This window comes from Cheilinus undulatus, linkage group 4 (assembly GCF_018320785.1).
Source record: "Cheilinus undulatus linkage group 4, ASM1832078v1, whole genome shotgun sequence".
NCBI lineage: Eukaryota > Metazoa > Chordata > Actinopteri > Labriformes > Labridae > Cheilinus > Cheilinus undulatus.
Window position 1 is genome coordinate 29,860,709 of NC_054868.1, and position 14,377 is coordinate 29,875,085.

The following is a 14,377-nucleotide window of genomic DNA, read 5'->3' on the forward strand; positions in this document are numbered from 1 at the left end:
CTCATATATGACTTACTGAATACAGCACGAAAGACAAGACAGTGTTCAAAATTGTTTTCTGTCAGCTTTTTGGTTTTAGACATACATTCTAATACAAAGTTTGGACAGGAGCATTTAATCCACTGCACTACATCATTTCTTCTTACACTAGATCAGTGTAGGAAATTAACTTGTTTGCCTACCTGCCACTTTGGCTGGTGGATTCAAAAAGATACCACCAACTCATTTTTTACCAGCCACTTTATTTCAACAAGAAGCATAATGAGATGAAGTATAATATGAATATCCAGAATTATAATTTTAGTATCAGTATTTAGTAGTATAGTATAGTATAGTATAATATATTCAAGATCTTGCTTCTTGATGAGCAACAGTTACTGAAGAGGAAGTTAGTAAACCAATGATTCAAACTATTGCTAATTTTAAACCGTGTTTGACCAGTTTTTCCTTTACCCATCGATGGAAATGTTTGCTGTGTGACATACAGAGGCACTGTTAATTCATACAGTATTTTCCTGAATTATGAGTGCCAGTTTTAAGAAATTTGAAAAGAATGTGCACAACTCTTTTGGTCAATGAGTGATCAGGTCTGCTCATATCTGGCCATGAAGTTGGTAGAAAGGAGTAAAAAAAAAAAAAGCAGGACACAATTTATGTTGTTTACTGTCACAGATCCTTCTGTTACTGCTTCTTATCTGCCCCTGTGATTGGAAGGTTGAGTTAATTAAACAGACACTGCTTGAAAACACCAGCATTTGGCTGGTGGCAGTTGCTGATTTCCCACCCTGCTAGACACTAATTGTTTAGGTATTGAAAGTGGAATTCTTTCCCATTTTTGCTTCATGTAGGCTACATCTGAGGTTGTCGACAATTCAAGGGTTTCTGTTGTATTAGGTGCTTCATAATGCGCAATACATTTTCAATACAAGAACGATCTGGATTGTACACAGGCTAGTACCTTCAATCTTAAGCCCAGTTCAGATTTGTGACAAGACTGTTTTTTGTTTTTTTTTTTGAACATTGCTGATTCTGGGTGCAGCAGTTTGAACCAGGCTGTTGCTTGAATAAGTCAGCTGAAGCTGTTCCCAGCTTGTCAAGTTGCAGACAGCGGTCTGATCAACAAGGAGTTTAAATATCAACATACATTCTGACAGTGTAGTATGATGTGAGAAACAACGCTCAGATAGTTTACTAGATAGATAAGAAAAAAGCTGAAGCTTGATCACAACAAAATATTTTATATAAAACATTTTATATGGACATTCAATAACAAAAAAACATAATGGCAGTCAAAGGGATATAGATGTGACAAAGGGAGAGTACTGGTCATTAACAAATCATAGCAACTATGAAGAATGGCCACATAGTTCACTATAATACATTGGCAAAAAGACCATGACAGGAGAAGCTGCTGCCACATTTTCTTTGTGTCAGCCTCTTTGTCTGTCAGCAGGTCTTTTTGTCAAACAGCACTGTGCTCTTTGTTGAGTTAGCTAGCGTCAAACTGCTAGCTGCCTGTTATTCTCCAGAGTGTAGTGATAAAGAAGAACGCAACTGGGCTCGGCTGCAAGGGAGTCAAAATATGAAAGACACAAGATTCATGCAAATTGTTTTTTTTTTCTTTTTTTTGTTATAACTTGACAAGTATCACTCATGCTGGTTTGTCCATGCCTTCAGTGGCTTTGAAAGTCCATCTTTGTGTATTTAGTGAAGCATTTCTCACGTTGGGAGCCAGAACGTGCTGGGACTACAAGTTAGCATCTTTGGCTAGTTTTCTTTTTTTTCCTCCCCCTTTTTATCCGCAGCACATTCAAAAATTAACTTGGAGATACTCAATGAGAAATGTCAGATGTCATCAGAAAAATTCAACAGCAGCACATTGAAACAAAAGTGTAATTGACCTGTTTGTTTACCAGATTTAGGAAATGAAAACACAATGTCAGCTTTGAAATTATTACGGGCTGAAAAAGAAATACCTGCCCCAAAAAACACACAATATCGATCATATTCCACAAAGACATTTTGTTTTTCAACATGTTGGAATATAATCTTCTGATGTATGAGAGATAACACTTTCAGACATTTTACTGAATATCTTCAAAAAAATCTGGAGCGACAACTGTGGCAAAGCTTTGAAATGTACGGAGTCTGTTAAAAAAACAACAGAAAAATAAATAGAAAAGAAAGGAGCACATTTGGTTGGACCAATGTGCTAAACACCTATGTTCTTTAATTCTTAATGTCTCAGTCAGAGTAGACAGAAAAAAAAACACCATAATTGTGCATTAAAGAGATAATCATATGTCATGCTAACGGATCCTATAACAAACTAAAACAAAACAAAACAAAACAAATAAAGCTGTAATTGCCTGAATATTTAACTAAAGGGATCAGAGTTTGGTAGTGTTACATGCATACCTTTAGTATGTCACTTCTCAGTATGCAATTGGCTCGAGATGAAGCAAAAGAAAAGGAAAGGAAAAAAAAATCCTTGCACCTTACTGGAAATATTCAGATATAAAAAAAATAAAAAGGAAAATAAGCTGATGAAAAAAGTAATTAAAGACAGCAATAGGATTACCAAGGATTATGATAACATCAACAACAAAGATAATATATTTATACATACGGCAGAAAATGTGCTTTCTACAAATCTTTGGAACAAAAACAAAAGCCAAAAAAAGCCACAGTCTGGAAATATAGAATACAACGGTATAGAAATATGCACAATAGTAAGGTGTTTTGCATTTAAATATTTTCTATTAACTCACGGACAGAATCTCTCTCTTGCTCAGTAATAGCTGCTGGCAAACACGATCACCAACTAAAGTACATTTCAGGAAGACTCTTTCAATGTTGGACGCTGCTCTAAAAAAGATGGAGCTCGAGGGGGAAATCCAAATAATACAACTCTACATTTAAGGATCAAAGAGAATTTGAACCTCAGGGTCGTGGTCGGAGGATTTAGTTTAATCTAAAGCTAAAAGGCATTTCAAAAGAACATGTTAAGATGTAGTGTTCAACTATCTGTAGTGTTTAAACAGTGCAGTGAAATCCTGTGCATGAGACCAATTAAGTCAAACTACTTTTGTGTAGTTTAGTTAAAAGCTAAAGTCTTTTGTAGTACGGACGCTCTTTTGTCTGATTTTAACCCCAAGGGTACTGTTGGATCTAAATGACAGCAGTGGCTGCTGAGTCAAACTAAAATATGGTTTTGTGAGAATAATGAGAATAATTACATTAATAATAATTTGGTAACTTCTTACTCTAAACTAATTTCTTTGCATATCATAACAATTTTTAAAGGTTCACCGTTTCCACATACTAAGAAAACTTGAGGTAAGGAACAGCTCTGAAACCTCCTTCCTTCAGCTTTCAGACGTGATTTCTGTAGGGTTATAAACCGTCACACCATCTCTCAAAGATGCCATGTTCAGTCCTCTTCTCCCAGAACACAGCAAGAATGGCCCTCTTCTCTCTTTGCTATCTTCCCACACTAAGGAGGAATAACACAATCCATCTTTGGGTGTTTTTTTTTTTAACTCATTTTTAGAGACTCGTCATTCTGCTTCAAAAATGTTTAGACGCTCTTGCGATGTGTCTTCCTGCTTCATACTGCTCTGATGTTTGTGCAGGCTCTGATTGCTCCTTTCCCTCTCCTTTGCCTCAAGTATGTGCAAGCCACATAGCTCTCGGCTCTCTCTCAATCATGGCCGACAGCTATTTCAATGTCAAGTTATCCACACAGCCTTTGGAAGAACATGAGGGCTCCATCCAGTCTTGTGCTGCTTAGTGCTGAGGGAATAAGAAGAAGGGGACTATAATACAGCCGTGCAATAGGGAAGGTGGCCATTTTAAGTCTTTTTTGTCTTCTTCTTTTTTTTTTTTTTTAAACGTTAAGGCCATCAGTCAGTCTTAATACAGCATTCCTCTATTTCTGAAGTAGCTTATATAAGAAAACGAGGGATTGCTCAGGGGTGGGATATGAAATATCTTTGTTGTGGTCAACTCCACTCTTTATAACTGGGTGCAGTCCACCTCCACGACAACAGAGGGAGCTCTTTAAAAGTAATTCAATGGAAGAGAGGAGCTCCTGGGGAATGTAGTGTCTTTAGTAAGGGGCAAATCTACTGTAGCCTCCCCTGTACAGCGTGGCCTGTAGGAAAGTAAGAGAAAAAAGTCATCAAAAAACAAACACAGATTCAGTCTTGCAAGCAGATTTTAGTACAAGAACCTCTTCAAAGGCGCAATCATGTCAGGGCATTTTTGCTTTTGTGCTACACATTCCAGATAAAACTTTAACCATGTCAAATCAAGACATTTAAGTGATATAAATACTGTTTACACTGGACATATAGTAATTAGCAGCTAGACATATGTTCGAACACATTACTTTTATTCACTTAGAGAAATTTGAGATCATCCATACATAATAAAACGATATATTAAAAACACATTTTAGAATTACATGTGTTAACTAAGGCCATAACCTAAAACTTCATTTTGCTCCCTTCCCATTAAATTAGTTAACAATACAGACAGTGTAAAGAGAGACTTCAGCTACTCACCATGGCTCCTACTCCGTAGGCAGCTGGGGCCAGTGCAGCATGGTAAGGGTCTGCTGTGTAAACTCTTCCGTAGCTACAAGAAAACAGTGGACACATCAGAATTAAAGGGATGACAAGTTACCTATTGAAAACAATGACTGCGTTTGCATGGACTTGAGTATCCCGGTTATGAGTCATATCTCGGTTTTTATCATATTCGGGATACTGAAGTCCAGGTTAACGCAGTCACTGATGGGCAGTTTGGCTTGTAGCAAAGTAAGACTGCAAAGAACACTCTCAAATATGAATATTTATACCATGGTCTTGGTGAATACTTGATTCTGATTGGCTCTGGAAATTCCATTGGTGTCCATTAACTTCTGATATATGGACACCATTTAAACTTAAAAAAAAAAAATCATTACACTGTTCCAAATTAACGTGCAGCAGCCGTTACTCCGTTAGGAGTAACTATAGCAACCTGAGACAGTCATATTTTATGAGCAGGAAGTGCAGCACTGCAAGCCTAAGGAGCCTGCGGACCGGCATCAACCGTCACTTAACTGACATAATAAAATGACAGACTCCAGGTTAAAGACCACTAACGTAAGACAGCCTTATCTTCTATATCCGATGTATGTCTTGTTTTGGACGCTTCAGGCCTCCACATCGTCCATTAATCCCTGATAATTGGACACCTCGTCAAGCATTAACTCTTACTTATTTACTGACTGCTGTGCTAGTCTGTGATTTGTGTGGAAATGAAACCTCAAACTATTTTAAGAACTTCCTTCGCCTTTTGTTAGGAAAAACAAAGGTTATCTAAACCACTTCATTTTCTCTTTTTGCCTCACTCAACTGATTTTGTGCAGTTATTGGCCATTTTCATTCTTACTGTATAATGCTGTTTGTAGGAATTCTCTTTAGCAACACATAAACTTTCATCTATCCTTTCTTGGCATCTCTCCATCATCTTGCAGTTTAATACAGCATGGTTTTAAAATCTAAGTTCTCTAAAGGCATTTAAAGATATAATACATCAAATTTTTGCACTGGAATGTCCACATTAATTAAAGAATGACTACTCCTATGTTGTGGGTATTTTTGAGCTGAGTACTTAATACCTCTGCCCAACCTCTTCTTGTTTGAAATCAAAACTTTACTTCATTTGAAGTATGAACTGAACAGTAAATCACCATTTTTGCTGCATGGATTTCACACACTGAGGTGGTAAAGTGTTATGAGTGGCCTTCCTGGTTAAAGCTGTGGACGCATCACCCAGAAAGACCACTTTTAACATTTTTTCTCCTTCATAATTTGACATTCATGAATGAAATTACTACAATTCAAACAAGAAGTAAGCAATAAAGCTGGGCAGAGCACATCTTTACATGCCATCTTTGTTATTGTTTTGACTGAGAGTTCTGGGACAGCAGAATTTACATACTGTGTGTTTCAGAGGTCGAATCCCTACATATTTCTTTCTTGTAAAGCTCATATTTGAACCACATTTGTTCTGTTGATTTTGGATTTAGATGTCCCATAGTATGTCCTGGATCTCAGTTGTTTCTTCTACTGTCAACTTAAACTCCTTAAGATTGGCTAATACTAATGTGTGACATCTACAATGTAGCAACATCACTGTGACCTACGCCAATGTGAGCAATAGGCTTTCAACTGTGTATTTTCTAACCAGCCATATTTACATAAAGCCACCAGCACACTTTGTGTAAGCAAGCAGCAATCATCTAAAGGGATAACCAAGTTCTGTCTGTGGTCCTGAGAGAACAGCACACTCACCTGTCACTGTACGCTGCTGCTGCAGCTGCCGCTGCTGCAGGAGTCGCTACTGCAGCCGGCTGGGCATAACGATACGCTGCATAACCACCCTGTGATGAAAGATGGAGGACGAAGGGGGTGGGGGGTAGCGTGTGATGGAGGGAGAAGTGAAAAGAAACAGAAACCAGTGTAAATTCTTGTTAGACATGTGTGATATTTTAACTGCAATCTAATCAACTAGTGAGTCTAAAAGGGGGTTACATTGTGAGAAAAACTGCTGAGAGAGAGAGAGAGCGAAAGATTAACAAGCAGACAGTCAGCACAACTGGCTAATCTGGTGCAGTACAGCATTCACAAGGATGTAGCTCAGGCTCTGTGTGTCTCTCCCTCCATGACCAACTTTGAGAAAATATCTTTGAACATGTATTACTTAAAAGTTCATTATCTTTGACACCATGTGTTAGACATGGAGGGAGAGAGACTCCATACCCATATTTGTGCCCCACCCCTGTTCCCTTCCCAAAAACGCACAGTTAGAGAAAGGGGAGGGGGTGGCAGGATGATTGTGTCATTATTTATGTTTGGATGGACAGCTGATGAACAGACACAAAAAAACTACAGGTGTAAGAAGACATTCAGCCAGTCAGATTAAACAGAGCACACACACACCACGCTCATGTGGCCAGCGACCAATCACTAATAGACACAGCATGCTTTCCCAAACTCAGGACGTCCCGTATATTAGGCCAAACATCCCTATTAACAAAACAAAACAAAACAAAAACACACACCGCTGCATTCTACCCTAAAGGATCAGTCATAACCAAGTCCCCGCATTCAGGACCACACAGTGGCTGCTATGAGAGGAGGGGGAGAAAGGAGAGGAAGAGGAAAGGGTCACAAAGGCTCAGTCCCGATACAGCCCTTGCCCCTACCACTAAGCCCTTCCCTTGTGTTTTGCATCTTCACATCTATGGTTTGAGCATCCTGATTTTTGTTGAAATGGAGGAGTAGCGAGAGTGCTAGGGATACACTGCCTCAAATGGAGAGTTTCCTGCTGCACACTCCTACAGAGCTTTACTGCAAATCTTCCAGTATGATTTTCAAATCATAGGCAAGATGGCTGCTCCAATACAAAAAAGAGTTTACAACATTCTATGTAAATGAGAGTTGAAAATTATGGCCATTATATTATCCTAATTCGGTACTGTTTCAATGCATAAAGGTCCTATGTTTAAGGATGTTCCCAGGAGAAAAATTTCCCATTTGATAAAATGCAAATTCTAGCTGCTTTTAGCTGACTTATCTTAACTCAAGTAAATACATTCTGTAAACCAACCTCACACTGACGCAATAAAATAACTTATAAGTTGGTGAACAGAATGTGGCTTATCTTATAGGTGCTAGCACCACTGGCCTTTAATCCTCTATCCAGTTTAACATCCACATTCCTACACTGAATATTGCTGCTCAATACTTTGGTCATATGTGAGTATAACCTGACACAGCCTCTGAGCAGCTTTATCTCAATTTTCTAGATCAAAACAGTGCTTAACTGTGCTGTTCCCATGAGGTGCTCTCTGTGCTGTCAGTTAACAGTTGTCTGTATCCGATTGTGGCTGCAAGGCAGTAGTCATGAAGAACAACTACAGTGGCTACTAGTGGTGGGCAGCTGCGTTACAGTTTAGATGGTGTTTGACCAGGATTAAGGGCCTTATAAAAATGTTTATTAATTTAAATAACTCATAATTCCAGACAGTCCTGTATTTTCTCCAAGTTGCTGCTGACAAAGGATGCCAAAATCTCATTCAACAGAAATGAGAGCGGTCTGACTGCAGACCCATTTCTCGGACCTCACTCTTACAGACCACTACTATGAGACAGACTATGAGAGGCTATATTTAGCTACGTTAGCTTTAGCTAAGTAGCTCAAGCTACAGTTGCTTCATATTTTATGTAATAATGCAAGCCAACACACCTATGTTAGCTTTGGCGTAATATAAAATTTGCTTTGGCAAACACAGCAAAGGGTAAGCTATCTTTGTTTGCTATGTAAATAATGTAGCTACTTAGCTTTGGCAAATGTAGCTAAAACTAACATAGGTACATTTCCTTTGGGAAACATAACAAGCTAAGATAGCTAACCAATTTTCTTTAGCTTTCACTATGTCAGCTGCATCAGAGGTTTTCATGGAGGAAGGGTTTTGTTTTGTTTTTTTTTTTCAACTTTTAACTTTTGGATTCCTAACTCATGCCCTAACACCGAAAGTTGAATCCAATCTTATTCTGAAAGTTTTGTGTGTATTTCTCCCCTGACATACTGGTGATGTATCAGGGTCTTGAGGGGTGTAAGAGTAAAATTAGAAGAGGGACTGAGCCAAGAGTTGACAGACCTAAAGAGAAGGATGAAGAGAGAGATGGAGTAAAATGGGGGAGGAGAATAAGAAGAGTACAACAAAGGGGACAGAAGGAAACAAGAAAGTGCCAGGAGACAGTGAGGAGATTTACAAACAGGAGAGCAGTTGGCTTTGAGAAAAATATGAAAGAGTTGAAATGAAGGATGGCAAAAAGAAAAGGGGGCGTACAGATGAAGAAGAGGAAGGGGGGAGGAAGAGGGGGAGGTCTAAGAGAAGAGTCAGCCTTGTAAGTATGTCTGCATGCCGACATTGATTCAGTTAGCATGCCACAGGTGAAACAGATAGGGAGATTCCTGGAAGGGGTCTGAATTAACTGCTGACTGAGACTGTCCTACATCCCCCTGACTACTGGAGAAGTCTCAGGTATCAGTGTATTTATTTACAACTTATTCATTTCCTGTCCTATTTGTACTGCTACAATGTCAATGCTGCTTGCTTCAAAGGAAGATTTGATTAAAGGCATGTTTTTAGAGTTTGAGCCCAATAAAAGCGAGAGGCTGAATTCATTAAAAAGAATATTAAAAATGACAACATGATATTGCTTAGAAGGGTAACATCTGGTGTTGCCTCAATAGTTCCAGTTCTGGGTGATTCTTGTAAAAAATGCATTTTGGAAAACATTTATGAGATGGAAATGTGAAATAATATGGTGTGAAATTTGTTTGCTCAAATACATCTTGTCTACTGAATATTAGTTAACCTTGCTGCATAAATAAACATCAGTGCATCAAGACAAAAAGCCAATTTATGACTAAATTATTTGTATAAACACTGAGAATAAAGAGAATAGATGTGCTACTGAGCGTTAATATTTTGACTGTTCCCCCTAACCCTTTCTCTTTTGTAGATACTTTAACTATCAAGTTTTACACTATATATTCTTCTCAGATCTAACTATTATTTTCTCCCCCTTCCGCAACTCCGCCCATGTCAGAATCCAGTGAGTTAGTAGAAGAAGACAGAGAAGGCATTTCAGTCTCAGATGGTCAATAATGTCTAACAGCACGCAGTCATTGGAGACGAGGAGGATGCACACTGGCTCTCAAACAGAGTGTGTAAACCCTACCTGGGGCAATCTGCCACTAATGTCCTGAAACACTAGTCTACAGAGAGAACAGAAACAGCTATTGTCAACCTGGTCACACATGCACGCACACACACAGACACGCACACACTCAAAATCACATTGGTACAAACTAACTCACAAATGCACAGAGACCAACCCAAGAGGAGTCTACTCATGAGTGATGACTTGTATGGGTGTGCGTTTATCTCTGATCTTGTGTGAAACTCCAAAGAGAATTTTAGATGGTTCTGCATTATGGGTAGTAAAAAGCTGGTTTTGTAATTGGAAGAAAAATGGTTTGATTCAAGATTAAATAAATGTCAGTGTTAGAAATTAAAGCACCCAAAAGTACACGTCTCTATGAGTTTGGTCTGTGCTCTTCTACACTTGTCAATCCACAGGCAAGAGGGAGGGAAACAGTTAAAGAGTGAGGCTGTGACAGAGAGACGGTATACTTACATAAAGATCAGCCGCACCGTAAAAGCCATCCTGATAGGCCATCACACTGAGAGAGAGAGAGAGAGAGAGAGAGAGAGAGAGAGAGGGAGACAGGGAAGGAAGGATGGAAGGAAAAGGAGAGAGTCCAGAAAAGCGGTGGTGGAAAGTAAGAGCGTAACAAAACAAAGGATGGTGTGATGCGCCACCATGTGGCCATTGCAGGAAACAACAGAAAAGAGTGACAATTGGGGGAAAAAATGTGAGAAAATGGTGCCAAACAGATTGTGAAAGAGAGAAGAAGAAGAAGGGTGAGATTATTACACACCGTGCAACATGCAAGACAAAATACCACCTCTTTGTATTCTAATCCATTAATGTCAAAATGATACTACTGTTACTGCAGCCACTGAGACAAATGTCTTATCTCAAGACACTCGAGTATTTCCTTATATTTTATCGATTACAAGGAAATGGTATTTCAGCTCAGCAAACTAGCACTGTCAACACTTCAGTAAAATACAATTAACACACAGCATGCACAATTATGATGTTTTTATATAAGTGAAACATGCATTTAAGTGTGGCAGCTATCATCTGTTGTAGTTTAATAGTTAAATGTGTAGGTATTTGTGTTTACCCTGGATAGGTGGGGATGGCAGGTTGGGGCACAGTTGCCCTGACTGCGCTGTAGACAGGCCGGGCACGACCCCGGAGATGAGCCCCCCGAAAGGTGGCGGCGGTCGAAGCAGCTGCTGCTGCAGCCGGGTATGGAAACCCTGGTACTGTGGGAAAGAGAGAGGGGAGATCATCCAAAGGACATGTAACAGTACAGCTTCATTTCTGAACTTATCTAGATATAGGGTTCCTACACAACTCTAAAAATGAAAATTCGGACTTTTTAAGGCCTGACAAGGTAAAATTAATACCACTTTCAGCATAGTGAACAGTCAAAAACAAAAGGCAGGAGTCGCTTGGTGCACCAGACCAGGGCTGATTTTCTTATTATGAAATGTCATATGGTACAGGGCAAAAAATATTTTTTGGTCATAAACGCCAAAATTTGATGACTTCAGACACATTTAGTGCCTCTACTCTATCAATATGTTTCTAAACAGTTTAACTAATTTAAAAATTGATAAATACTTTTTGTCAGGGAGACATGTTGAAATAAAGTAGGGCTGCAAGGATTTCTAAGTGGAAAACCTGGTAGCTGCAAGACCTCTCGCCGGTAAAAATCTGACTTTTTAAGACTTTTTATTGCCCTAAATTTAAAATATAAAATTTTAGACTATTTAAAACTTTTCAAGGATCTGCAGGAACCCTGTATATAAGAGTATGCTATAAGTTAAACACATACCTGTGTAGAGTTCAGGACTGTACATGGCTCCAACCATGGGGCTCAGCTTCCAACCAGCTACAAAAAAAAAAAAAAAAAAAAAAAAAAAATTTAAATAAAAAATTACCAGGCGCATAACCCCCCCCCCCCCCCCCACATATTTCATGACTTTTATATTTGTATCCATTTACATTAGTTTTTAACTTTGTTTATAGTTTTGTTTATGCTGATGTCTATGCAAGTAAACAAGACCATCAGAAGAATGTTAATTATTTCTTTATTTGTATTTGATTGCTTGTCATCTCTGCCACAGATTCAGTGTCAGATGAAAATTTTACCCCACAGACCAAAAGAACATTTTATTTCAACATCTATAAAAAGGATACTGAGTGAGTGATGTGATTGATTTTACATATTTCTTGAGTTTGAGAACACTAGTTACACATGAGCAGCATGTAGGCAAAAGATGTAATTTTGTCGACTGGGTTGCCAGAACTAACATAAAACTAAAGTTCCTGACAGAAGCTTTTACTTTTAGTATTATTGCAGTTGAGTTGAAGAGAAAATCTCGATTTTCAATTCTCCAAATCTCAATTAAAAAAAGAAAAACACAGTTTATCATTTAGATTGATTTACTGCCCAGCCCTAATGCAGACACTGCCAGACTGTGATTACACACCTAAAAATACTAGTAACAAATAATTACCCCGAAAAGATTTACAAAGATGCCAGGAGCAGAATGTGTCAAGGCTAAAACACTCAAGGAGGTGTTCATATTCCTCCTGCATCACAACAGCACGAGGGCTCAACAAATCACAATGTGTATCTGTGAATATATCACCAAAGACCTACAGCTATATTCAGTGGTGGAAAACTATGGTTTTAGAGGGTTAGTGAACACGCTGAGGCTAAAGTATAAGTTTATATTTTCAAGTTTTATGCACACTTTTTTGCACATACTGTAATATTTAAAGAGCAGTTGCTGTTAATAAATGCAGACTTTTCTCACGTCTTTGTGTTTTGGGTTTGTCTGGTTTTGTTTGGATACGGCAAAAAATACCGTACCTTGGACTTATTACCTGAGTTTTATTGTACCATGAGATTTTGCTGCTCTTACATCCCTAGAAAATACTGATAACAGAACTTGCAAGCAAAAAGCCAAAGCTCTGCTTTCATTATGTCAGAAATTATGTGTTGAATTAAACAGGTATTATGATATTAGAATAAATGTTATATTTAGTTTAATAAATTTAGCATATTGCAGCACAAAATCAAAATTGGAACCTCTATTCTTCAATCACAGTGAGTTAAACTTTTATAAAATAAAATTCAAACACTTTTCAGTAACTAAAATTACCTTCACCAGAAACTGTCAGGCTCTCATTAGTCATTTAATGAGTCTTACTATAAATGCTTTTGTGAAGAAATGAGTTTACAGGTTTCTTGAAGAAGAGAGCATAGAGTGATTATTTTCACTATATTTATACTACCAGCTGTACAACTGTTCTTCTGTTGCTCCATTTCTACTACAACAGTTTTATAAAATATTAGTTAAACAGCAAGTTGTCCTTAAAACACAGTCTGGCTCATTAAGACAAAAACAAAAACCTCCTGTTATCTAGTAACTGTTCCCCATCTGGTCTGAGACATCATGAGATAAAATTTTGAGAAATTTATTCATTTCTCATTTCAGGAGTGCAAAATGCAAGAAAATGTTAAAAATCAAAGTATTTTTTTGCAGGAGATTTTTAAGATTCAGATCAACAGGTAATCTTGAAAACATGATGAATATAAAACTTTCAGCACGCCTGTGTTTATATATATATATATATATGTATATATATGTATATATATATATATATATACATATATATATATACATATACATATATATGTATATATATGTATATATATATATATATATACATATATATATATATACATATACATATACATATATATGTATATATATGTGTATATATATATATATATACATATATATATATATACATATACATATACATATATATATATATATATATATATATGTATATATATATATATATATATATGTGTGTGTGTGTGTGTGTCAAATTTTGCCAAATTTTCTACCACAGATTCCATAAAAAAAAAAAAGAGGCGGGTGTGCTCTTGTACTGTTCAAAGTGTGTTACCGTATGGCAGAGTTGCGAGGCCCTCTCCATTAGAGTAAGGTGTTGTCATCTTCTTGTTTGTCATCACTCTGGCTGTGGCATTATTCACCTGGACACCAGAAAAAGTGGTCAGGCGAAAAGTCATGCCAGCTCAATAGATAAAATTTAAAAAAGGAATAATCATCCGATTGTGTGTGTTTTGAGTTTTTCATATGTTGTATGCTTTGACATTACACTTGTGTTTGAAGTTGAGGTGTCATTATACTTTAAATTCATTTTTCCTTATGACAGAGGTTAATTCTGTTGATGAGCAGCAATGGTATTTAATGCATGCACTTCTTTTGAAGGAGAAAGACATTTAAAAGGTTCTGGTGAGTAGTCAGGCAGTTTTGCACACAAACAATGCAACCATTGGCACACAGAACAAAGAAAATAACAAAAGATCTTAAAACAAAAGCATCCAAAAAGAAATCCAAGACCATTATATCGCTACCTTAAAAAAGAAGGGAAAAAGAAGGTGAATTAAGCAGCAGATTCATCAGTTGAACACAATGCAAAAAACATCAATCAAAGAGTTCATACACAAATTACACACAGCCAACCAAGAGCGCATCACATCACCAGAGGTGAGCAGAACTAGC

General features: G+C 37.5%; 1 protein-coding gene across 6 annotated transcripts in view; it reads right to left on the reverse strand.

Annotated features, from left to right (window-relative positions):
• Nucleotides 1-1,233: 1,233 nt before the first annotated feature.
• The window catches only part of rbfox2 (RNA binding fox-1 homolog 2), a 43,527-nt gene continuing 30,383 nt past the window's right edge, over nucleotides 1,234-14,377 (reverse strand). For 2 of the 6 annotated variants that reach the window (XM_041786171.1, XM_041786175.1), the window contains 7 exons: nucleotides 13,758-13,845; nucleotides 11,605-11,661; nucleotides 10,885-11,029; nucleotides 10,269-10,314; nucleotides 6,348-6,436; nucleotides 4,569-4,641; nucleotides 1,234-4,156 (listed from right to left, as the gene is read on the reverse strand). In XM_041786171.1, the coding sequence (XP_041642105.1) occupies nucleotides 4,112-4,156; nucleotides 4,569-4,641; nucleotides 6,348-6,436; nucleotides 10,269-10,314; nucleotides 10,885-11,029; nucleotides 11,605-11,661; nucleotides 13,758-13,845 (543 nt within the window). In that variant the 3' untranslated portion in view covers nucleotides 1,234-4,111. Of the gene's footprint in view, nucleotides 4,157-4,568; nucleotides 4,642-6,347; nucleotides 9,847-10,268; nucleotides 10,315-10,884; nucleotides 11,030-11,604; nucleotides 11,662-13,757; nucleotides 13,846-14,377 lie in introns of those variants that run through there. The other 4 variants (XM_041786172.1, XR_005991841.1, XR_005991840.1 and 1 more) reach the window with 4 other exon arrangements.